This window comes from Lampetra fluviatilis, chromosome 60, assembly GCF_964198595.1.
Source record: "Lampetra fluviatilis chromosome 60, kcLamFluv1.1, whole genome shotgun sequence".
NCBI lineage: Eukaryota > Metazoa > Chordata > Hyperoartia > Petromyzontiformes > Petromyzontidae > Lampetra > Lampetra fluviatilis.
The window spans coordinates 8,201,211-8,225,298 of NC_136334.1; the positions used below are offsets into that span (position 1 = coordinate 8,201,211).

Below are 24,088 nucleotides of genomic sequence, written 5' to 3' on the forward strand. Positions count from 1 at the left end.
GTAGTGTAGTGGTTAGCGCTACGCTGCGCTACAAACCTGGCGACCCGAGTTCAATTCCCGCTCACGGCCAACACCGCCAGTGACGATGATCTGAACCGGTCCTGGGCCTTCCCCTAGGTCGACTCAGCCTCAAATGAGTACCTGGTGTAGCGGTGTGTAAGCATCGCCACTGGGGAGACAAAGGCGGCCGGGCGTGGTGTTGGCCACCCGCCCCCTCGTGTGCCGTTCTGGCCTTCATAGGTGCTCGCTAACAGCACTTGCCCCTACAGTCTGTTACAGGCTATACGGGGGGTCTTTGTCTTTTTGATCATCGTTTCAGATTGAATTATTTTGGGCTTTCAGGAGCAATGCAATTGGAGGGCTACGCATGTTGCCACTGTGGCTAGGAGATGTTGACTACCTCACCTGGTACACAGGAGCGCGTGGGTTTGATCCCGACCCTGACGCCTGCTGCTGTATACTTGGAGTTTGCGTGTCTCTCTCTCCCCGTGGATTTTTCTCCGGGTCCTCCGGTTTTCCCGCCACATGTAGAATCCACGTGCATTTATTCGTCATCATAAAGCTTTTTGTCTTCGATCGCAAAAGTATAAATGTGTCGTAACCCTCCAGCACCCTACACAGCCAGTAAAGGTTGTCACGTAAACAACGCGTGCCAAACAGTTCACTACTTCAGCCCACCGGTGTGTTGGAGAGCAAATCCACAACATTTACAATTTGAATGCGTTTCAAACTTAATTTGGAGTTTTCGTGACTGCATGAATTATTCTTTGGTTCTTTCGGTAAAGTCACGTATCAAGATAAAATAATACATTAAATTAAATACTAGCATTCGACGTTTCGATTGCAACACAAGCAATCATCATCAGCGTTTCGCTGTTAATTGCATCCAGCATCATCGGGCGATTTGCCAGAATAGTGACGCCCTCCACCTGCGTCCGGTCTTAAATAGTGCAGCCGGACGTCAGGTGCAGAGATCAGAGGAGGAGGCGGGGGGGGTGGGGAATTGTAATTGTATAATAGATTAGTAATCAGTTAGTTAGCATGTGCTTCCTCCTTAAGTAATGCAGTTGTAAGATGTATTACTTAATAAGACGCTTCCAGGCCGCACTAAGCCTGTAGCTGTCAGAGCGGTGGAAAATATTTGTGTTTCTCTCAATTTCAATGGATTCTCGAATTAGTCTCGGCCAGTAACAATTAGTTTGACACGACACTTCAGCGTTATCAACATGAAATGAGTTTCCTTGTTGGCAAGCTTGTTTTTCAACCGCCGACAGCTGCGTGTGAGAGTATTTATGATGTATTTGCTGTTGTTTTAGTCTTACGCTAATGTTATGTCCCGGCTGTCCAATATAGCATCTGGCACTAAAGCAAATAATCCGAAACACACCTTCTGTTGATAACTTAGGCAATTCATCTTTGGTACAAGATACTATTTTTTTTTGTGTGCCGTGTCAAATTTACTCTGATTTGTAGTTTTTCCAAAACGCGAGCTAATTTGTCAATTACTCCCGCAAAATATGGTATTTTAATTGTTTTAATAACCTGATCGCTTTCAGCAGTATTGCTGTTCGATCTTAGTTTGGCATTCAATGCTCTGTTAATTTGAGCATGATTGTCGCCATTCTTTAACATGTTTAATCTTTATCCTCAGACGTTCACCATCTCACACTGTTTTAGCCCGATGTATGAGCGTCTTGATTCGAGGATTTCTGTGCGGGGTGATGATACGAATCTGCATTCATATAGGCATCAGTGTGCATTCCCTTTCGGTAAACACTGTCTGTTATTTTACCATTTAAGCCACGTCCGAGCAAAATATCCAGGAATGGGTGTGTGTTAGCCACCTACATTTCCATGGTGAACTGGATGGCCGGGTTTTGCGAATTGAGATGATTTAGAAATTCATTAAGTGGCCAGACAACCAAAGTGTCATCTACATATCTAAACCAAAAAGATGGTTTTAATGTACTTTGAATCAAGCGCTCTTGCTTCAAAGTCTTCCATGTGTTATGTAGACAATGGTCGGCTAGTTTTGGAATTGCCATCTATTTAAGACCCTTCAACAAACTCCGGGATAAGAAGGCTCAGCTAATCGAGTCTCTCACCTTTCTGAAGAGATGCCGCGACTCTAAGGTAATACCAATCGCATTTACACTAACCTCTGCTGCTGTAACTTCTTCTAATGCTATCCATAAATATGCTAAATTCCTCTTGATGTGCAAATTATTTTGTCAAGGCGCTCTTCCCCCTCCATCCCAGCTTAAATAGACGCTCCAAGCCTGGGGTGTGTCATTCAGACTCTGTCTTCTCGACAGACCTGTTCTTCACCTGAGGAAGGCTGCTTGTGTTGTGGCCGAAACGTCGTGAGAATTATTTTATTATGTTTTATTTTGTATTATTTTTTTATTATTTCCATTCTACGTGACTTTACCGAAAGAACCAAGAAGATGAACACATTTATACTTACGCGATCTAACTCAAAAACCTTTATTATGAATAATATTGGTCATGAAAGCCTACGTTTCGATTTAAAGCTTTCGTGACTGCAGTGATTCATATTATTGGTTCTATCGGTAAAGTCACGTAGAAGGGAAATGATATTGTTTTATTTTTATTATTTTATTATTTCCCTTCTACGTGACTTTACCGAAAGCACCAAGCCTTACGTGTTAAACTGCACGTATTAGTATTTGGCTTTTGTGAATGTCCACGTGCTGACAAGCCACTTCTTTGAGCCATCAATTGTGATGGCTGGGCCGCTTCTGAAGAAAAGAAACGAGCTACACCGCTCAGCGGGGCCTTGACCTGGCAGTGCAACGTGGTCGGGATTGACCCCACGACCTCCGGTAGGCCAGGCGAGGATCATAGCATGTCCCAACTTCACTGGGTGGGACAGAGGCAGCAGCAGCAGCAGCAGAAGCAGCAGGGAGATGGAATTGGCCAATCCGCTGCGGGTCGCTGAACAACGGCGCCTGCCCAGACCCCTTCGTGGTGTGCCACCGTCGCCACGTGACGCCCCTCCCACGTGACGCCCCTCCCACGTGACGCCCCTCCCACGTGACGCCCCTCCCACGTGACGCCCCTCCCACGTGACGCCCCTCCCACGTGACGCTTCTCGACTTGATCGTCCTCCTAGCACCTCTGAGGCGTCACGGTGGCTAGGAAATGTTAACTACCTCGCCTGGTGTGCAGGTGGTCGTGGGTTTGATCCCGACACTGACACCTGCTGCTGTATATTTGGAGTTTGCGTGTCTCTCTCTCTCATCATCATCACGATGGCTAGGAGATGTTAACTACCTCGCCTGGTGTGCAGGAAGTCGTGGGTTCGACCCCGACCCTGACGCCTGCTGTATATTTGGAGTTTGCGTGTCTCTCTCTCTCATCATCATCATCACGGTGGCTAGGAAATGTTAACTACCTCGCCTGGTGTGCAGGTGGTCGTGGGTTTGATCCCGACACTGACACCTGCTGCTGTATATTTGGAGTTTGCGTGTCTCTCTCTCTCATCATCATCACGATGGCTAGGAGATGTTAACTACCTCGCCTGGTGTGCAGGAAGTCGTGGGTTCGACCCCGACCCTGACGCCTGCTGTATATTTGGAGTTTGCGTGTCTCTCTCTCTCATCATCATCATCACGGTGGCTAGGAAATGTTAACTACCTCGCCTGGTATACAGGTGGTCGTGGGTTTGATCCCGACACTGACACCTGCTGTATATTTGGAGTTTGCGTGTCTCTCTCCTTGTGGTCGCGTGGATTTCCCCCCGGGGTTTTCCCTCCACACTTAGAATCAACATCACGCGTTTAGAGTATTTGGCTGCTATACATTTCCACGTGATAAGCCACTTCGTCGAGCTATCATTTGTAACCAGGTCGCTTCTGAAAAATCGTTATATAGCTCAGTGGGACTTACCTGGTAAAATAAGATGTTTTTAATAGTTTTAGTTTAGGTGGTGTCATGTTTAGTTTTAGTAGTCTCTCTCGCTCTCGACGAGAGTTAAAAATGATTGGTTCAAGCGAGCCTGACCGCTGATGAGACACCGACTCCAAGCTTCTGAGACAGTCATCGTGGCTTCGATCGTGGAAGCTAAGTAGCGGTAGTGAGCACGTGGTAGCAGCAGCAGCAGCAGCATCATGAGCATCGTCATTGCGTGAGTTTTATTAAACCCTGTAGATTGTAAACAATAAGAAAGTACATTTCAATTCAAAATCAACTCGAAAGTGCGGTACGAAATTCAAAAGAGAAGCGTCCCAGAGAAAATCACACTGAAGGTGGCCTTCACAGCGGTACAGAGACAACCTTCCCATCGTTCGGTGATGAGCGCGCACTGCAAACCTTCAACACGCGCAGGTCGCCTTTCACCGCCAACGTCGTTATTATTATTATCATCATCTACTTTCTCTCTTTGGGGTTAGGTCGCCGCAGCAGTGATGAAGCTGGTTGTAATTACTGGTGAAACGTCATACTCGGATTGTAAATGTTGTGGCTTGGCTCTCCAACACACCGGTTAGTGCTGTACTAGTATACTACACTATACACTACACTACACACGGGTACTAGTGACGAATTGGCCACGTTCCGTGTACGTGACACGAACCCTTACTAATTGGCTGTGTCGGGTGGTGGCGGGTTTAACGACACATTTATATATTTACGCGATCTAACCCAAAAAAACCTCTGTGCTTTTTTGTGTTTAGTTTGCATTCCTTCCCCCCCACCTCCGATTGTCACGGTTGGCTACATACAGCGTGAGAGAAGTTCAACTTACAGGCACGTCCAACATGCACGGGCCAACTCGCGTTGCGCCAGAAACTCGGGAGCGCCTTCCACGCATCCCGTCCCATCTCAACCACTTCAATGCACTTCTGCTGCAGTCTGATAAAGTGGGAGCATCCCACCCTCGCTAGGAGCTGTCTCTGTGGCACAAAGCTGTATACAGCCCAGTGGGACACTCTGGTAACAGCTGTCTCTGTCTGGCACAAAGCTGTATACAGCCCAGTGGGACACTCTGGTAACAGCTGTCTCTGTGTGGCACAAAGCTGTATACAGCCCAGTGGGACACTCTGGTAACAGCTGTCTCTGTGTGGCACAAAGCTGTATACAGCCCAGTGGGACACTCTGGTAACAGCTGTCTCTGTGTGGCACAAAGCTGTATACAGCCCAGTGGGACACTCTGGTAACAGCTGTCTCTGTGTGGCACAAAGCTGTATACAGCCCAGTGGGACACTCTGGTAACAGCTGTCTCTGTGTGGCACAAAGCTGTATACAGCCCAGTGGGACACTCTGGTAACAGCTGTCTCTGTGTGGCACAAAGCTGTATACAGCCCAGTGGGACACTCTGGTAACAGCTGTCTCTGTGTGGCACAAAGCTGTATACAGCCCAGTGGGACACTCTGGTGACAGCTGTCTCTGTGTGGCACACAGCTGTATACAGCCCAGTGGGACACCCTGGTGACAGCTGTCTCTGTGTGGCACACAGCTGTATACAGCCCAGTGGGACACTCTGGTAACAGCTGTCTCTGTGTGGCACAAAGCTGTATACAGCCCAGTGGGACACCCTGGTGACAGCTGTCTCTGTGTGGCACACAGCTGTATACAGCCCAGTGGGACACCCTGGTGACAGCTGTCTCTGTGTGGCACACAGCTGTATACAGCCCAGTGGGACACCCTGGTGACAGCTGTCTCTGTGTGGCACACAGCTGTATACAGCCCAGTGGGACACTCTGGTGACAGCTGTCTCTGTGTGGCACAAAGCTGTATACAGCCCAGTGGGACACCCTGGTGACAGCTGTCTCTGTGTGGCACATGGCTGTATACAGCCCAGTGGGACACTCTGGTAACAGCTGTCTCTGTGTGGCACAAAGCTGTATACAGCCCAGTGGGACACCCTGGTGACAGCTGTCTCTGTGTGGCACATGGCTGTATACAGCCCAGTGGGACACTCTGGTAACAGCTGTCTCTGTGTGGCACAAAGCTGTATACAGCCCAGTGGGACACTCTGGTGACAGCTGTCTATGTGTGGCACAAAGCTGTATACAGCCCAGTGGGACACCCTGGTGACAGCTGTCTCTGTGTGGCACATGGCTGTATACAGCCCAGTGGGACACCCTGGTAACAGCTGTCTCTGTGTGGCACAAAGCTGTATACAGCCCAGTGGGACACTGGTAACAGCTGTCTCTGTGTGGCACAAAGCTGTATACAGCCCAGTGGGACACTCTGGTAACAGCTGTCTCTGTGTGGCACATGGCTGTATGCAGCATCTGGCCTGCAAGCGGGCTAATCATTATGCTGGGTGGCTTTGCGGTGCGATCCCTTGGGGCACTGAAGCGTGACACCGGCCCCGCATTGGAATGCCGTCACGCTGAGAAGCACACGGCACCGCGTATCATCTCGTGCTTAATCCCACGCTGCGGTATTAACCAGGACGGCCGGCAGGTTTCCGCACCGCGGAACCCTCTGCGGCAAATGCGCCACCGCTGGTGCACGTCACGGCGCTAAAGCAGACAAGCGAATGTTCATCTGTTGTGGATTCCGTTTTGTACGTTTTCCGAAATATACATAAACATAAGCATCCCGCAGCGGGAGTGAGCACAGTACAATATTCCACGTACGATTTTAATATCCTTGGTTGTCTCGGTAAAGTCACGTAGAAGGGAAACAATAAAATAATAAAAATGTTTTTCACATCTGATGATGATTGCTTGTGTTACAGTCGAAACGTCGTGAGAATTTTATTGTTTTATATTTTTATTATTTTATTGTTTCCCTTCCACGTGACTTTACCGAGAGAACCAAGAATATGAATCCCTGCAGTCACAAAAGCTTTAAATCAAAATATTTTACTATCTTCACGTACATTAGACTGTGAGCAAAACAATCAGCCGTTGTGATTCAAAGTTGACTTTTGGGTTAGGCCACTGTGTGATCATCTGATCAAAACCTGCGCCTTCCTTCCCACCCACCGCCGTCAAGCACCATTCTTTAACCAGCATGATCAGCGTAGTCTGCAAGGTGCATTATTTACAGGGTGAATATAAAAGATGATGTACAGTCACTTGCCCACGGAAAGCCTCAGCCAGTCTCAAAGGCCCCTTCCCCCCCGTTTTTTTCAAGAGGGTTCCGTCCTGGTTTCTGTAGTAGGTGGAGGGGGTGATGCTGCTGATGCTGCACAGCAGTGCGATGAGTTGAACTATCAAAGCTATTTTATTTTTACCAGGTAAGGCCCCGTCGAGGCACTACATAGCTCATGTTTTTCAGAAGAGACCTGGCCATCGCCAATGATAGCTCAACAAAGTGGGCTTCTCATCATCATCATCGTGTGGAAATTTATAGCAGCAACCACATAACTATACAAACGCGTGGTGATATGCGATTATAAATGTGGCGGTGGGGGGGAAACCGGAGGACCCGGAGAAAAATCCACGTGGGCAGGCGAGATAGTTAACATCTCGGCACTGTGGCCATATTGTTAACCTATGTCAATATTGATATTCTGGCCAATATCAATATCAGTGACATTTCAAATACTGCCAACAAAGAATCAAAGATATCAATCACAGGGTCCATCAGGGCAGCTACCGGGTGTGCAGGCAGTGTAACTGCACCGGGGCCCACAGGCCGGAGTGGGGGCCCATGGTGCAGAGTGGGGGCCCATGGTGCAGAGTGGAGGCCCACGGGCAGGTGTGAGGCCTACGGGCAGGTGTGAGGGCCTATGGGCAGGTGTGGGGGCCCTGGTGCTAGGAACAGTGGGCGGGTGCACAATTGGGAACCGTGGAGGGAATTCATGGCACCCGAGCTCCAGGCCACACCGCGCCAACAACCGCCACCTCGTCCAGCAGCCGATGACTCGCGGCTCGACTGTGACGACGATTGGAGCGGGCGACGGACGGCGAACGCGGCGACCCTCACAGCTCGATCTTCTCCATCGTGTCCTTGGACAGATAGACGACCCAGTAGACCATGTTGAACACCGCAAACGACACGGGGAACAGTATCCGTGCGTATTTGTCGATTTTGCTCGTCCCGTCGATGGGCGGCGGCGGCGGTGGCGGTGCCGGCGTTTGTTGTTGCTGCTGCGGTGGTTGTTGTTGTTGCTGCTGCAGTGGCGGCGGTGGTGGCAGCAAGGAGAAGGCCTTGAGGCACGGGGCCTGGCTGGGCGAGGACGGCGCTGGGGCCCGGCTCGCCGCCGCCGCTTCGGCGCCGCGGTACCGGCGGGGGCTCGAGGCCTCCTCCCGGTACTGAGTGGCCACGTTCATCCGCTTCTTCAGCGTGCAGTTCTGGTCGGGGCTCTGTCGTGTGCGGAGTTTGTTGGGGTGGAGGGGAGGGAGAGGGCAGTGAGGGAGGATGGGCAAGGCAGAAGAGTTCATCACGAGATCGTCATTTAGCTCGTTCGTTTGTTTACCCAGGAAAGCCTCGCTCGTGTTCAGGAGGGTCAGGGAAAGACATTGCTGCTGCTGCTGTTGTTGCTGTGTGTGTGCCATCCCAATTGAGTCAAATTTTCAGCATTGCAATGTTTGGCCAATACCGGTTACACTGTGGGTTTTTTATTTTCTTTTATTGCTGTTGTGCGAGATGGGTCGAGTGTGCAGTGATGGGTGGGACGCGTAGTGTGCAGGAAGGAGGATGGAGTTAAGCCACTTGGATGTTGGGAATGGCACTAATTAATTGGCCGCTAACCGCTGAGTGTACAGAGGATCGCAGAGCTCGGGCAATCGTTGGTGCCGCTGCTGCCGCTGCCTGTCTGTGGGTTTCTCCTCCTGGCGCCTCCGAGTCGTCCCCTCCCCCCCCCCCCTCTCTCTCTCCCGACGCGAGCGATAAGCGGATTCTGTGTGGCGGTGGCGCAGCCGGATCATACAACTAAACGAGAATTGTACCTGCAAAGGCCCCGCTGAGCTCTGTAGCTCTTATTCAGAAGCCACTGGCTGCCACAAGCGACAGCTCAACGTAGTGGCGTATCACGTGGAAATGCGTAGCAGCCAAAGAAGCCGCGTCTGTAAACGCGCGACGTTGGTTCTAAATGTGGGGTGGGGAGAGGGGGGGAAACCAGAGGACCCGGAGAAAACTCCACGCGACCACGGGGAGAGAGAGCGACACGCAAACTCCAAATATCCAGTAGCAGGCGTCGTCAGGGTCTGGATGGATCCCACGACCTCCCGCATACCAGGCGAGGTAGTCGATATCTCCTAGCCACCGTGGCGTCCCTCTCGCCATGGTGCCTCTCTTGTGGGGGGGGGGGCGGGGGGGGGGGCGGCGTACCGAGAGCACCTCGTTGCGGGGGCAGGCGGCCAGCGCCGGCGGAGGGCTCCGCTCCCGGGCCACGTCCGGCTCCGGCGATGGCTCGGGGCGACTCTCCGCCGCCGCCGCCGCCGCCGCCGCTCTGAGCGCCACGTTCCTTCGCGCCGCCATCGCGGCGGCGGCGGCGGCCGCCATCTCGGCGGCGGTGGCGACGGCAGCGGCCATCCTCGCCGCCCTCTTGGCGGCGCGCTCGGCGTGCGCGTTGGTGAAGTAGTTGACGGCGGCGAATTCGACGAGCGCCGAGAAGACGAAGGCGAAGCACACGGCGATGAACCAGTCCATGGCGGTGGCGTAGGAGACCTTGGGCAGCGAGCCGCGCGCGCTGATGCTCTGCGTCGTCATGGTGAGCACCGTGGTGATATCTGGCGGCCGCGCCGACGACACCGTCGTCGGCGTCGTCACGGGCGAACGTCGCTCATCTACGGCTACTGCCGAAGTAGTCGCTCGCTCGCTCGTCCGCCCAACCACCCAACAATTGCCCAAGCTCTGTGGTCCTCCGCATATCAAGGTGCGATTGGCCAATGGGAGTAAAATGGAGCACCCGGAGAAAAAAGCCCACGTATGCGAGGGGGAAACGCTCTATTACCACACAGACCTATCGGAATATTTATTTACACTGGAGAAATCCGATGAGCTGTGAAGCTCTTTTTCACAAATGTCCAGTAGGGGCGGGTCGGAACGTCAAGACAACAAACAGGACAAAAATAACAACCGACACAACCGAGTCCACATGAATGCTGTGCCGCCTTCTCCTGGCAGAGCCCGGTACGGCTTCTTCCCCGACGACCACCCACGAGGTGGGAGTTTTGCACAACACCTCTCGCTCTCGCTCTGTGTGCGTGCGGTGATCCACAGCCCTCACCGCTGCTGTATGGTGTAGCCACCACCGCCACCACCGCCACCACCACCGCCGCCACTACCGCCACCACCACCACCACCACCGCCGCCACCACCACCACCGCCGCCATCACCACCGCCACCGCCGCCACCACCACCGCCACCACCGCCACCACCACCACTACCGCCACCGCCGCCATCACCACCACCGCCGCCATCACCACCACCGCCGCCATCACCACCGCCACTGCCGTCACCACCACCGCCACCACCGCCACCACCACCACTACCGCCACCGCCGCCATCACCACCGCCACCGCCGCCACCACCACCGCCACCACCACCGCCACCGCCACCGCCACCACCACCACCGCCACTACCGCCACCGCCGCCATCACCACCACCACTGCCACCGCCGCCACCACCACCCTCAACACCACCAACGCCGCCACCACCGCCACCACCACCACCACCGCCACAGCCACTACTGCCACCACCGCCACCACCATCGCCACCGCCACCACCACCACCACCACCGGCACAGCCGCCATCGCCACCGCCACCATTACCGCCACCACCACCACCGCCACTGCCACCACAACAGCCACCACCACCGCCGCCACCACCGCCGCCACCATCACCGCTACAACCACCGCTGCCACCACCACCACCAAAGCCACCACCACCACCTCTGCCACCACAACCGCCACGACCACCGCCACCACCACCACCGCCCGGCTAAAGCGACTGGGCCGCGGTGACGATGGCTACGGTGACGCCGCCGTGCGGCCCGCGAGCCGGCTCAGCGTACCGAACACGGTCCGGGCCGGCACCGACTCCTTGTTGATCCAGAAGGAGACCTGCGAGAGGATGACGGTCAGGATGCACGGGATGTACGTCTGGATCATGAAGTAGCCCATCTTGCGCTTGAGGTGGAAGTACACGGTCATCACCACGTAGTCGCCTGCGGGGAGCCGTCACGTGATTGTCACGCCGCCGTCACGTGATCGTCACGCGGCCATCACGTGATCGTCACGCGGCCGTCACGTGATCAATCAAACAAGTCTTTTATTTCTTTAGAACAATTTCGTGCAAAAGATGCAATTCAAAGTGCTGTACAGGTAAAATAAAACATTTTTAAAAAACTAAATCGCAAGAACAATAAAATCAATTATATTATTGGGTCTTTCGGTAAAGTCACGTAGATAGGTTAAAAGAAAATAACAAAAAACTACGACGTTATGATCGCAACACAAGCGGTCGTCATCAGGAGAAAAAAAGAGCGGGAAAGTTGCTGAGGCAGGCTGTTTTTAAAAAGGGGCATGACCCTTGGGCTACACCCATTTCAAACCTTTAAAACAGCCTGTGTCAGCAGCTTTCCCGCTCTTTTTTCTCCTGATGAAGACCGCTTGTGTTGGATCGGAACGTCTTAGTTTTTTGTTATTTTGGTAGTTGTGTTGGTGGTGTTGGTGGCGGTGGCCATATCGGTGGTTGTGTTGGTAGTTGTGGTGGTGGTGGTAACCGTGTTGATGATGTTGGTGGTTGTGGTGGTGGTGGCGGTAACCGTGTTGATGATGTTGGTGGTTGTGGTGGTGGTGGTGGTGGCGGTACCCGTGTTGATGATGTTGGTGGTTGTGGTGGTGGTGGCGGTAACCGTGTTGATGATGTTGGTGGTTGTGGTGGTTGTGGCGGTACCCGTGTTGATGATGTTGGTGGTTGTGGTGGTGGTGACGGTAACCGTGTTGATGATGTTGGTGGTTGTGGTGGTGGTGGCGGTAACCGTGTTGATGATGTTGGTGGCTGTGTTGGTAGTTGTGGTGATGGTGGCGGTACCCGTGTTGATGATGTTGGTGGTTGTGGTGGTGGTGGTGGTGGTGGCGGTACCCGTGTTGGTCTTGATGAGCTCGCTGGCGGCCGTGTGTCTCTCCAGGTCGTACTGCAGCAGGCTGGACGACTCGAGAGGGATCTCCACCGACTTGTTGGCGCCCTTGGTCCAGCTGTAGAGCACCTCGCTGTCGGGGTAGGCGTCTGCGGGCACCACGCCGCACCAATCGCCCTCAACATGAACTCACTGCGGCACCGGGTGGTCGTAGTGGTGGCGGTAGGAGTGGCGGTAGGAGTGGCGGTAGTAGTGGTAGTAGTGGTAGTGGTAGTAGTGGTAGTAGTGGTAGTAGTAGTGGTAGTAGTGGTAGTGGTAGTAGTAGTGGCAGTAGGAGCAGTAGGAATGGTAGTAGTAGTGGTAGTAGTAGTCGTAGTACTAGTAGTGATGACATTTTATATTTACGCGATCTAACCCAAAAACACCTCTATTATGGATAAACTAAAACTATTAACGCTTTTTATTTACCAGGTAAGGCCCACTGAGCGACTGTGTAGCTCTTTTTCATCATGACGCTGTGACGTTGATTCTAAATGTGGAGGGGGAATACCGGAGGACCCCGGAGAAAAATCCACGCGAACACGGGGAGAGACAGACACGCAAACTCCAAATATACAGCAGCAGCAGGTGTCTGGGTCGGGATCGAATCCATGACCTCCTGTAGACCAGGCGAGGTAGTGCTGTTAGCGAGCACCTACGAAGGCTGGCACGGCACACAAGGGGGTGGGTGGGTGGCCAGCACCACGCTCACACTCTCTGCAGAACAGCGGGAAAGAACATACACACTCGACACAGTCAGGTATTGAACCCAGACCCTTCTTGACTTGAGGCACGAGCGCTGCTGGTGCCACCATCTTCGCGATCTCGCCGATCGTCGTCGCGATCACAGACCGTTGTCGCCAATTCATGCTCGCAGGGGACTCACAGCTTCCGAACTTGAGCGGGCAGGCGTGTCCGTCCATGGGGAAGTCCATGAGGCGCATCGGGCACTCGGCGTTGATCGTCAGCCTGGGAGAGAAAAAACGGAGGACCCGGAGAAAAATCCACGTGACCACGGGGAGACAAGAGGGACACGCAAACTCCAAATATACAGCAGCAGGCGTCAGGGTCCGGTTCGAATCTACGACCTCCTGTAGACCAGGCGAGGTAGTTAACATCTCACCACGGTGGCGAGAAGGAGTGAGGAACGGAAATGGGAAGAGAAAAACTGGGAGATGGGGGCAAAGGATGGGGAATGAATGGAGGATCGGCCGTCCATCCCACCGTCTGTGCGTCCGTCCGTCTGACAGTCGGACCGTCCGACCGTTTGTCCGTCGGTTCGTCTGTCCGTCTGACAGTCGAACCATCCGACCATTCGTCGGTCGGTTCGTCTGTCCATATGACAGTCCGTCCGTTCGTCTGTCCGTCCGACCGCCCGACCATCCCCTGCCTTACCCGGCCCGCCTGCCCGCCGGCTCACCGCATGGTGTAGAGGATCGTTCCGTTCTGCATGATGCGCAGCAGCTTGTTGGGGGCCGTCATGTTGTGCGCGATGGACGTCTTGCCGTTGCGGAAGTACGTGTCGGGCGTCCAGATGCGGTTGACCATGAGGTTGTTGAGCCGCAGGATCTCGATGGGGCCCTTGAACTCCAGCCGCTCGTCCACCCACGTTTGTCGGAAGAACACGTCCATGGTGTAGTCCTGAAGCGCACACCAGAGAGAAGGGGATGAGCGATCGATGATGATGATAAGGAGGATGATGATGAGGATGATGATGATGAGGATGATAATGATGAGGATGATTGATGAGGAAGAGGATGATGATGACTATGATGAGGATGAGGATGATGATGATTTGGATGATGATGACTCTGTGTTGCCGGCGAGCGCAATGAGGCCTGCGCGAGGCTGCCTCGTTACCATTTTAACGTCGGACACCGGCCCAAAGCTCGTCACGTAGATGTCGGTCTTGACCTCCATGACGGGGCCTGTAAGGGGACATCAGAGGCAGGTGGGGAGGGAGGGAAGGAGGGTCCACTCGGGGCCCGGACAGAGCCAGGGGGTCGGGTGGCGGCGGGTTTAACGACACATTTATATATCTACGCAATCAAACCCCCCCCCCGCCTGTATGATGGATGCTATTGGTCGCGAGAGGCTGTCACGTGTTCACGTGACGTAGTTCAGTTCGGTGCCCAGCAGGGGGCGACGGCTGCTGCTGCGTGTGGCTGTCTCGAATCGCAGGCTCAATGACAATGGTGGGCAGATTTGTTGAGAAGGTAAATCACCGAAGACGCAAATGATGCACGGGCACGTGAGTGCGACTACGCTGTTTCATCAGCCCCTGTGTGTGTGTCTATTGGCGCTGTGATTTTTGTGTGTTCACTTACTGAGGACCAAAGGCTGCGGTGAAGGTGAGGAGCCACTCACAGTCACGGTGTTTGGGTAAGACACGGCCCACTAGTCAGGGATTTGTCACGTGAGCAAGACGCCAATTAGTTACGTATTCAGTGATGACGTCGTCCCGCTTCTGCTGCTGCTGCTCTATTAAGATGGGAAGCAGGTGGACGGCTTCACTATTCCGGCAAATCGCCCGATGATGCCGGATGTAATTACCAGCGGAACGTCGTACTACTCAAAATTGTAAATGTTGTGGATTTACTCTCCAACACACCGGTGGGCTGAAGCAGTAACTCGTTGGCGTTTTGTTCACGTGACAAATCCCTTACTAATTGGCTGCTTCGGGTCGGGTGGTGGAGGGTTACGACAACATTTATACTTACGTGATCTAACCCAAAAACCCTTGACTCTGAGTCATGTTGGTCGCGGAAACCTCCTGCGTGTTGAGAACCACTGCCCAAAAGGGGACGCGCTCTGCCCATCCTTTCTTCGCTTCTCATTTCCCGCTCCGTCTCCCTTCGCGTTCCACCCGGGACCCCCCCGCCCTCCTGTCTGCGCCGCCCCCGGTCACCTCCGAATCCCGGCCGTAGGCGGTTGTCGTATCCCTGCAGCAACCCGTCCAGAATCTTGGTGATGTTCTCCGGGTAGATGCGCTCCTCGGTCGGTTTCCCTTCGGCCCGCTGGACCCCGCTGCACAAACTGCGGGGGGGGAGGGGGGGCACAGCGGCAAAGTGAACGCGGAAACTCGCCGTGACCCCACACTGGCGTGACCCCACGCCTACCGTGGCCACGCTGCCGTGACCCTACGCCCACCGTGACCCCACGCCCACCGTGACCCCACGCCCACCGTGACCCCACGCTCCCCGCTCACCGTGACCCCACGCCCACCGTGACCCCACGCTCCCCGTGACCCCACGCTCCCCGTGACCCCACGCTCACCGTGACCCCACGCCCACCGTGACCCCACGCTCCCCGTGACCCCACGCTCACCGTGACCCCACGCCCACCGTGACCCCACACTGCCGTAACCCCGCGCTGCCCCACCAACAGTCTGTTAGAGGCCATACGCGGATCTTTGACTGTGACTGTGCGTGTGTTATACGGGGGGGGGGGGGGGGGGGGGGGAGTGGCGGTGTAGCGGTCAGCGCTCTGCGCTACGAACCCAGCGGGTTCGGCCACCAACATCGGTGACGATTATCTGAACCGGTCCTGGCCCTCCCTTAGGACGACTCGGCCTCAAATGAGTACCTCGTGCAGTGTGTCGTGAACATCGCCACCGGGGAGACAAAGGCGGCGGGCGGGCGTGGTGCTGGCCACCCACCCCCTCGTATGCCACAGTGCCGGCCTTCACAGGTGCTGCTGCTCGCTAACGGCACTCGCCCCAACAGTCTGTGAAGGCGACACGGTGGGAGGGGTCTTTGTCACTTACCACAGAGCCACGCAGGTGAGCATCAAGGGGCGTTCGTGGATCATGGTGCTGGCCATGCCATGCTAGACACCGCTCAGCCGCGCCTGCCGTGCCACATCCATCACCTGCAGAGAGATTCAGAATCAGAGCATTGAGACTGGCGGAGGAATCCGATGAGCTATGAAGCTCTTTGTTTCACAGATGTCCCAGTAGGGGCACGGGGTCAGGAAGTTACCACGACAGACACAATCCTCGCAAACACGAAAGGAAAACAAATCACTTTTAAAAAAATACACAAATAAAACTAAACTAGTTTTTTTATTTTACCAGATAAAGGCCACCGAGGTATTAACTTATTTTTCAGAAGCGACCTGGCCAAAAATGATAGCTCAACCAAGTGGGCTTATCGTGTGGACAATCATAGCAGGAGCCTAATAACTCTAAACGCGCGACGTCGATTCTAAATGTGGAGGGGAAAAACCGGAGGACCCGGAGAAAAAATCCACGCGACCACGGGGAGAGAGAGAGACACGCAAACTCCAAATATACAGAAGCAGGCGTCAGGGTCGGAGTCGAACCCACGACCTCTTGTAGACCAGGCGAGGTAGTTAACATCTCACCACGGAGAGGGAGAGAGAGAGACACACAAACTCCAAATGCACAGCAGGCATCGTCAGGGTCGGGGTCGAACCCACGACCTCATGTAGACCAGGCGAGGTAGTTAACATCTCACCACGGAGAGGGAGAGACACGCAAACTCCAAATATACAGCAGCAGGCGTCAGGGTCGGGATTGAACCCACGACCTCCTGTAGACCAGGCGAGGTAGTCAACATCTCCCAGCCACCGTGGCGAGATGTGAACCCGTCCCTTATGGTGGCTTCGCGCTGCACTGCGAGCCCGGTCAGCCGAGTTGGATTCCCGCCCACGGCCAACATCGGTGGCGAATATTTGACGCGGTTCTGAGCCTTGTCCTGAGTTAATCTAAATTGTCTGATGGTTGTTGTTGTTGTTGTTGGCTTGCACCACATTGTGATTTCTGCACACAGCGTTTTAATGCGTTTTTTTTTGTGTGGAATTTTTTGCTGGTTTATTCCAGGATGTTTCTATTGCGCGTCGTCGCTTTGGGATGTTCTGTGTTCATATTTTGTTTTTTGCGGTTGCACCCGACTTAAGAGCCGCATGGCTCACAGGGCTACACCTAATAAATGAAACTTGAAACTTGAGTCTAATCAGCCTCGAATGAGTACCTGGTGCAGTGTCCCTGAGAACATCCGAGCAGACTCCGAACACTCAGTCGGGGTCGTCAGTCAGGGGTCGTCAGGGGTCGTCAGGGCTGGGATCGAACCCCAGCAGCGGCACAAAGCGCACGCAGCGCACTGAATCAGCGAGCACCTCTCCTTTGGGTCTTTCGGTAAAGTCACGTTGATAGGTTCAAAGAAAATAACAAAAAACTACGACGTTTCGATCGCAACACAAGCGGTCGTCGTCAGGAAAAGCTTTTCCTGATGACTACCGTCAGCTGAGCTGGAACCCTGGGTCTGTTTTGATTTAGTGTGCTGATCTTAAAGGTGCAGTGAAAAATTATGATACTCCTACTGATGCTCCTGCTGCTGTTGTGCAGTGACTCATGCAGCCAGCTATGGCTGCAGGGTTTTGGTACTACATATTGTTTATGTCGTTTATTGTGAAAATTCTGTCACAGTTTCTATGATCACTGTTTCATTGCTTTCATGGCTTTATTTTGGTGATTTCGAAAAGTTTTTTGGTTTGGCCATGTTTGTTTGTTGTAGTACGGAGTTAGACTGATGGCCTTAATCTAAGTTGTCTTGTGGTTGTTGTTGTTTGACTTGCATCCCACTGGGATTTTTGCATACAGCGTTGGTGTACGGTGTTTTGTCTGCGATATTTTGCTGTCTTTTCTTGGATTTTCTGTTTGCACTTAGTTACATATTCACTTTAAGATGTTTTCTTGTTCATGTTTTTGTTTTTGGTTTGCTGCGGTTGCACCCGATTCAGGAGACGAATGGCTCACAGGGCTATACCTAATAAATTAACTTGAATTTGGGGGTCTCTCTCCATCAGATGTTCGTTATTCTTGTGTCGGAGACGCTGAGCCCTAGACTGCTGGGTTATTGGGCTCAAGCCCTGGATGTCTCTGCTTGAAGGAAGGGGGGTCACGGTGGCTAGGAGATGTTAACTACCTCGCCTGGTATACAGGAGTTCGTGGGTTCAATCCCGACCCTGATGCCTGCTGCTGTGTATTTGAAGTGTGCGCGCTCTCCCCGTTGTCAAAGGATGTTATCTACAGGTCCTCTGGTTTGTCCGTCCACATTTAGATATTTGGCTGCTCTAGATGTGCACACGGTATGCCACTGGGTTGAGCTGTAATTGTTGTGACAGCCAGTTCGCTTCTGAAAAAGCGCTACGTGGTTCCGTGGGCTTTACCTGGTTACATCAAAAAATAGTTTAGTTCATAATGGCCGTGTCAGAGCCACTGACCTGAGATCCTGGGTGAGAGCCCGGGGTCCCGGTCTCTATCTATCCTCTCAGGGGGTTCGTAGTGGCCGCGTTCAGGACACTGAGCCGGCACTGATGATGTCTGGGTGCACGCCCTGGGTCTGGGTGTTTGTCTAGCTCGGATGATAATGGCGTTTGTGAGCAAATTCATACTTGGTAATCTTCTTTTGGTTACGGCTGCTGATGTAGATGCAGAGCAACGACTACAATTTCACATTCTGGTGGTCAAGCCCAGGTGCCCCCACCCCCCTGGAGAGGACGCCCCCCAGGAGACGGAGCAATGGATTGTTTATTGCATCCACCAGATGGTGAATGCATTATTTCATCCATCTGCTGGGTGGATCATTGCACCGGACGGTAGGTAAATCATTGCTCCAGATGATGGGTGGATCATTGCCCCAGATGATGGGTGGATCATTGCCCCAGATGATGGGTGGATCATTGCTCCAGCTGATGGATCGATCATTGCACCAGATGATGGATCGATCATTGCCCCAGATGATGGGTGGATCATTGCCCCAGATGATGCAATGATCCACACGATCATTGCATTTGCGATGGCTTTGGTAGCCATCAGTGGATTTATAATGGCTCATGTTGATAATGATATTCCGTATATGTTATGCATATTGTATATAGTACTTGTGTGTAAAGCACATCACGCTATATGCTACATGTGTGTATGCGTGTGTGCATGGAGCGGTGATGCAATGGTTAGCACACTCTGCTGCGATCCTGGCGATTGAGTTTGATTCCCAATCACGGCCAACCGGTTAACGAATATCCGAATCGGCCCCTGGGCCTCCCCTAGGGCGACTCGGCCTTAAATGAGTAACCTGGAGTGGTGCGTAAATATCACCACTGGGGGAGACAAAGGCGGCCGGGCGTGGTGCTGGCCACCCACCCCCTCGTGTGCCACAGTGCCGGTAGCCTTTATAGGTGCTGCTCGCTAACAGCACTTGCCCCCAACCGTTTGGTACAGCTACACGGGGATCTTTGTTGTTGTTTTGTAACTGTGCTTAGGAATGTAAATAGGTGTGTGTCGTATCATGGGATACCCCTTCGTCAGTATCAAAGTATGACAAATAAGAGTAGGTGTTGACCCTTTCTGGCAATGAAGCCGGGTGTGTTAAGATGTTCAAACACCAAATAGACACATTTTGCAAGGAATCAAGTCTGCATTAGCCACACACGGTGGGCATGCAAACACACATGCTCTCATGATTAAATGATAAATGCATCGTATTGTGTGTGTGTTGTGTGTGTGTGTTGTGTGGTGTGTGTATGTTGTGTGTGTGTTGTGTGTGTGTGTTGTGTGTGTGTGGTGTGTGTATATTGTGTGTGTGGTGTGTGTGTGGTGTGTGTTGTGTGTGGTGTGTGTGGTGTGTGTGGTGTGTGTGGTGTGTGTTGTGTGTGTTTGGTGTGTGTGTGTGTGTGTTGTGTGTGTGTGTGGTGTGTGTGTGTGGTGTGTGTGTGTGTGTGTTATGTGTGTGTGTTGTGTGTGTGGTGTGTGTGTGTGGTGTGTGTGTGTGTGTTGTGTGTGTGTGTTGTGTGTGTGGTGTGTGTGGTGTGTGTGTTGTGTGTGTGGTGTGTGTGTAGTGTGTGTGTAGTGTGTGTGTAGTGTGTGTGTGGTATGTGTGTTGTGTGTGTGGTGTGTGTGTGTGGTATGTGTGTTGTGTGTGTGTGTGGTATGTGTGTGGTGTGTGTGTGTTGTGTGTTGTGTGGTGTGTGTGTGTGGTGTGTGTGTGTGGTGTGTGTGTGTGGTGTGTGTGTGTGGTGTGTGTGTGTGGTGTGTGTGGTGTGTGTGTGTGTTGTGTGTGTGGTGTGTGTGTGGTGTGTGTGTGTTGTGTTGTGTGTGTGTGTTGTGTGTGGTGTGTGTGTGTTGTGTGGTGTGTGTGTGGTGTGTGTTTGTGTGGTGTGTGTGGAGTGTTGTGTGTGTGTTGTGTGTGTGGTGTGTGTGTGTGTGGTGTGTGTGTGTGGTGTGTGTGTGTGGTGTGTGTGTGGAGTGCTGTGTGTGTGTGTTGTGTGTGTCTGGTGTGTGTGTGGTGTGTGTGTGGTGTGTGTGTGTGGTGTGTGTGTGTATGGTGTGTGTGGAGTGTTGTGTGTGTGTGTGTTGACTGTCATCGTTGCTCACTTGCAGCACGTGGCCGACAACTGTGTGCAGGCCTCACGGGGAAAGCGTTGTCTATGTACGGATGTACACGCGTGTTTACATGCGTGTACGTGTCTGTGTCTGCGTGTGTGAGACGGAGGAGCGGTGGTGTAGTGGTTAGCGTGCTGCGCTACGAACGCGGCGTCTCGAGTTCGATTCCCGTTAAAGGCCAACACCAGTGACGAACTGGTCGTGCGCCTCCCCTAGGTCGACTCGGCCTCAAATGAGTACCTGCTGCGGTGTGTAAACATCGCGATTGGGGAGACAAAGGCGGCCGGGCGTGGTGCTGGCCACCCACCCCTTCGTGTGCCGTGTGGGCCTTCAGATGTGCTCGCTGACCGCACTTGCCCCAACAGTCTGTTAAGGCTACGCGGGGGATCTTTGTCTTTATCTTTGTGTGTGTTGAGTGCTGATTGGCGCAGCAATCAATCGCCCTTGCCCATGACTTCGAGCAGATCCCTGCAAGGCTCAAATGAATTAATTAACTAATTAACTAATCATGCCTTCCCTGACCACGGCGTGATTAACGACCACTCACCACTCACTGACAGGTGCTGGTGGTGCTGGTGGTGCTGGTGGTGATGGTGGTATTGGTGGTTGTGGTGATGGTGTTGATGGTGGTATTGGTGATTGTAGTGGTGGTGGTGTTGGTGGTAGTAATGATAGTGTGGGGAGCGGTGACGCAATGATTAGCGCACTGCCTTTACAAAACCGGCGTCCCGAGTTCGATTCCCGCTCACGACCAATAATAGTGGCGAATATTTAAAGCGGTCCTGGGCCTCCCCTAGGTGAACTCAGCCTCAAATCAGTTAGCGAGGAGCACCTATGAAGGCCGGAACGGGTACACGAGGGGGTGGGTGGCCAGCACCACGCCCGACCGCCTTTGTCTCCCCAGTGCGATGTTTACACGCCGCACCAGGTACTCATTTGAGGCCGAGTCGACCTAGGGGAGGCCCGGGATCAGTTATTGGTCGTGAGCAGGAATCGAACTCGGGTCGCCACGCTCGTAGCGCGGTGCGCTAACCACCACATGCACTCTGACACACACACACAGAGAGCGTGATATAATCTTGTGTATATATATTATTATATAAACCACACATTTGTATTCACATAAGTGCGCGCGTGGGTTGTGTCTGTCAAGGCAAGGCCGACTGTGTCACCATCGGCCGCCAACAATAGCACAGCGATACCGCAATCAGCAGCGTCAGTATCATCATCAGCAGCAGCAATCATCGTAATTAGCAGCAGTAGGATCAACAGCATCATCAGTCGCGGTGTCATAAAGCAATCGTCATCAGCAGTGGAATCATCATCAGCGTAAAAATCAATCATCATCAGCAGCAGCAACTTCGTAATTAGCATCATCAGCAGTAGCAACAGGAAGATGAGTAGCACCAGCAGCGGTATCAGCAGCATCAGCAGCAACAGCAGCGGCAGCATCAGCAGCAGCAGCGTCACTCCGTGTCAAAACTATCAAAAGCGACACGTCCACAATCATCATCAGCAGCAGCATCGTAATCAGCGTCTTTAACGCATCACACCAACACACAAAGACCCCCCGGGTAGCCCCAACGGCCTGTTGGGGCAAGTGCCGTTAGCGAGCAGCACCTGTGAAGAGCGGTAGGTGTGGCCAACATCACGCCCGGCCGCCTTTATCTCCCCGGCGCTGACGATGTTTTGCACCGCGCGTTAGGTACTCACTCGTTTAAGGCTGAGTCGACCCTAGGGAGGCACAGCCCCAGGACCCGCTCCAGTGATGAGGTGTTCGCTGCAAGCGTCCGTGAGCGTGACTCGAACTCGGCTCGCCCCGGGTTTCGCTGCGCAGTGCGCTAAGCGCTGCGCCACCGCTCCTCGACACAGATCAAAAACACGCGCACTCGCTCGCTAAGACGACGGTTCGCGACTCGCACCGGGCGTGCGTAAGCGTGCTGCTGCTGCTGATGCTGATGATGATGCCGCCAATGCTACCTTACACGTGTGCATTCAAATCACTCTTACCGGACTGATGCTCCTGCTGATGCTACTGTTGCTCCTGCTGATGCTGCTGCTGCTCCTGCTGCTCCTGCTGCTGCTGCTCCTGCTGCTACTGCTGCTCCTCCTCCTGCTGCTCCTGCTGCTGCTGCTGCTCCTGCTGCTGCTGCTACTGCTGCTCCTGCTGCTGCTTCTGCTATTTATGGTGAACGCCGTCAGCGAGGGGGCTGAATTGATGCAGATTTCGCCGCGCGCTCGGAGCGCGAATGCGAGTGGGTGACGCTTATTGGCGATGGTGCGTGACTGTGTGTGTCGGTGTGTGTGAGAGAGTCAGTGCGTGTGTGTGAGAGAGTCAGTGTGTGTGTGAGAGAGTCGGTGTGTGTGTGTGTGTAAATCGGTATGTGTGTGTTAGTCGGTGTGTGTGTGTCGGTGTGTTGGTGTGTGTGATAATCGGTGTGTGTTTAATCCGGTGTGTGTGTGTGAGTCGGTGTGTGTGAGCCGGTGTGTGTGTGTCGGTGTGTGTGAGTGTGTGTGTTTGTGTGTGTGTGTGTGTGAGTCGGTGTGTGTGTGTCGGTGAGTGTGTGTGAGTGTGTGTGTTTGTGTGAGTCGGTGTGTGTGTGTGAGAATCGGTGTGTGTGAATCGGTGTGTGTGTGTAACGGTGTGTGTGTGAGTGGGTGTGTTTGTGGGGAGCGGTAGTGTAGCGATTAGCGCGCTGCGTTACGAACCCGGCGACCCGAGTTCGATTCCTGCTCACGACCAATATCGGTGACGGTGAATATTCGAACCGGGTCCTAGGCCTCCTCCCCTAGGTCGACTCAGCCTTAAATTAGTTTCAAATCATACCCGGTGACTATCTCGCGCCACGAGTAAACATCAGCACCGGGTAGCACTTGCCCCAACATCACGATAAAGGCTATACGGTGGATCTTTGTTTTTGTATCTGGAAGTGTGTGGGCTGTACCTGTGTATAAGTGTATAAGTGTGTATAAGTGTGTGCACGTGTGCACGTGTGTGTGCCTCTCTGTGCAACCATGCAAATTGCATTCAATTCCCTATCACCAGTGTGTGTGCGCGCGCGTGTGTGTGCCCCTGCGTATGTGCGCGCGCGTGTGTACGCGCGTGTGTGTGTGTGTGTGTGCGCGTGTGTGTGCGCGTGTGTGCGTGTGTGTGTGTGTGCGCGTGTGTGTGTGTGCGCGCGCGTATGTGTGCGCGCGCGCGTGTGTGTGCGCGCGCGCGTGTGTGTGTGTGCGCGCGCTCGTGTGTGTGTGTGTGCGCGTGTGTGTGCGATTATGCAAAATTGATTCATTTCCCCAGGGGAGGCCCGAGTATGCGTGGGGAGCGGTGGTGCAATCGTTTCACCGAAGTCGACTCAGCCTTTAATGGGCGCCACGGTGGCTATGAGATGTTAACTACCTCACCTGGTCTACAGGACGTCGTGGGTTCGATCTCGACACTGACGCCTGCTGCTGTATATTTGGAGTTTGCGGTGTCTCTCTCCTTGTGGTCGCGTGGATTTTTCTTCGGGTCTTCTGGTATTTCCTTCCACGCTTAGAATGAGCATCACAGTGCGTTTAGAGCATTTGCCTGCTGCTATAAATCTCCACGTGATAAGCCACTTCGTTGAGCTGTCATTTGTGGCCAGGTTGCT

The 24,088-nt window shown here is 53.4% G+C and overlaps 1 protein-coding gene across 1 annotated transcript; it reads right to left on the reverse strand.

The window, feature by feature from the left end:
* Positions 1-7,612: 7,612 nt before the first annotated feature.
* On the reverse strand, positions 7,613-22,520 carry LOC144950968 (gamma-aminobutyric acid receptor subunit alpha-6-like). Its single transcript, XM_078881156.1, has 11 exons — positions 22,467-22,520; positions 22,170-22,318; positions 15,816-15,919; positions 14,958-15,085; positions 13,910-13,977; positions 13,470-13,690; positions 12,936-13,018; positions 12,016-12,159; positions 10,943-11,095; positions 9,256-9,656; positions 7,613-8,288 (listed from the first exon to the last, which is right to left on the reverse strand). The coding sequence occupies exons 3-11, from the start codon at positions 15,869-15,871 to the stop codon at positions 7,905-7,907; spliced, it is 1,638 nt and encodes a 545-aa protein (XP_078737282.1). The 5' UTR covers positions 15,872-15,919; positions 22,170-22,318; positions 22,467-22,520; the 3' UTR covers positions 7,613-7,904.
* Between the last annotated feature and the right edge of the window lie 1,568 nt (positions 22,521-24,088).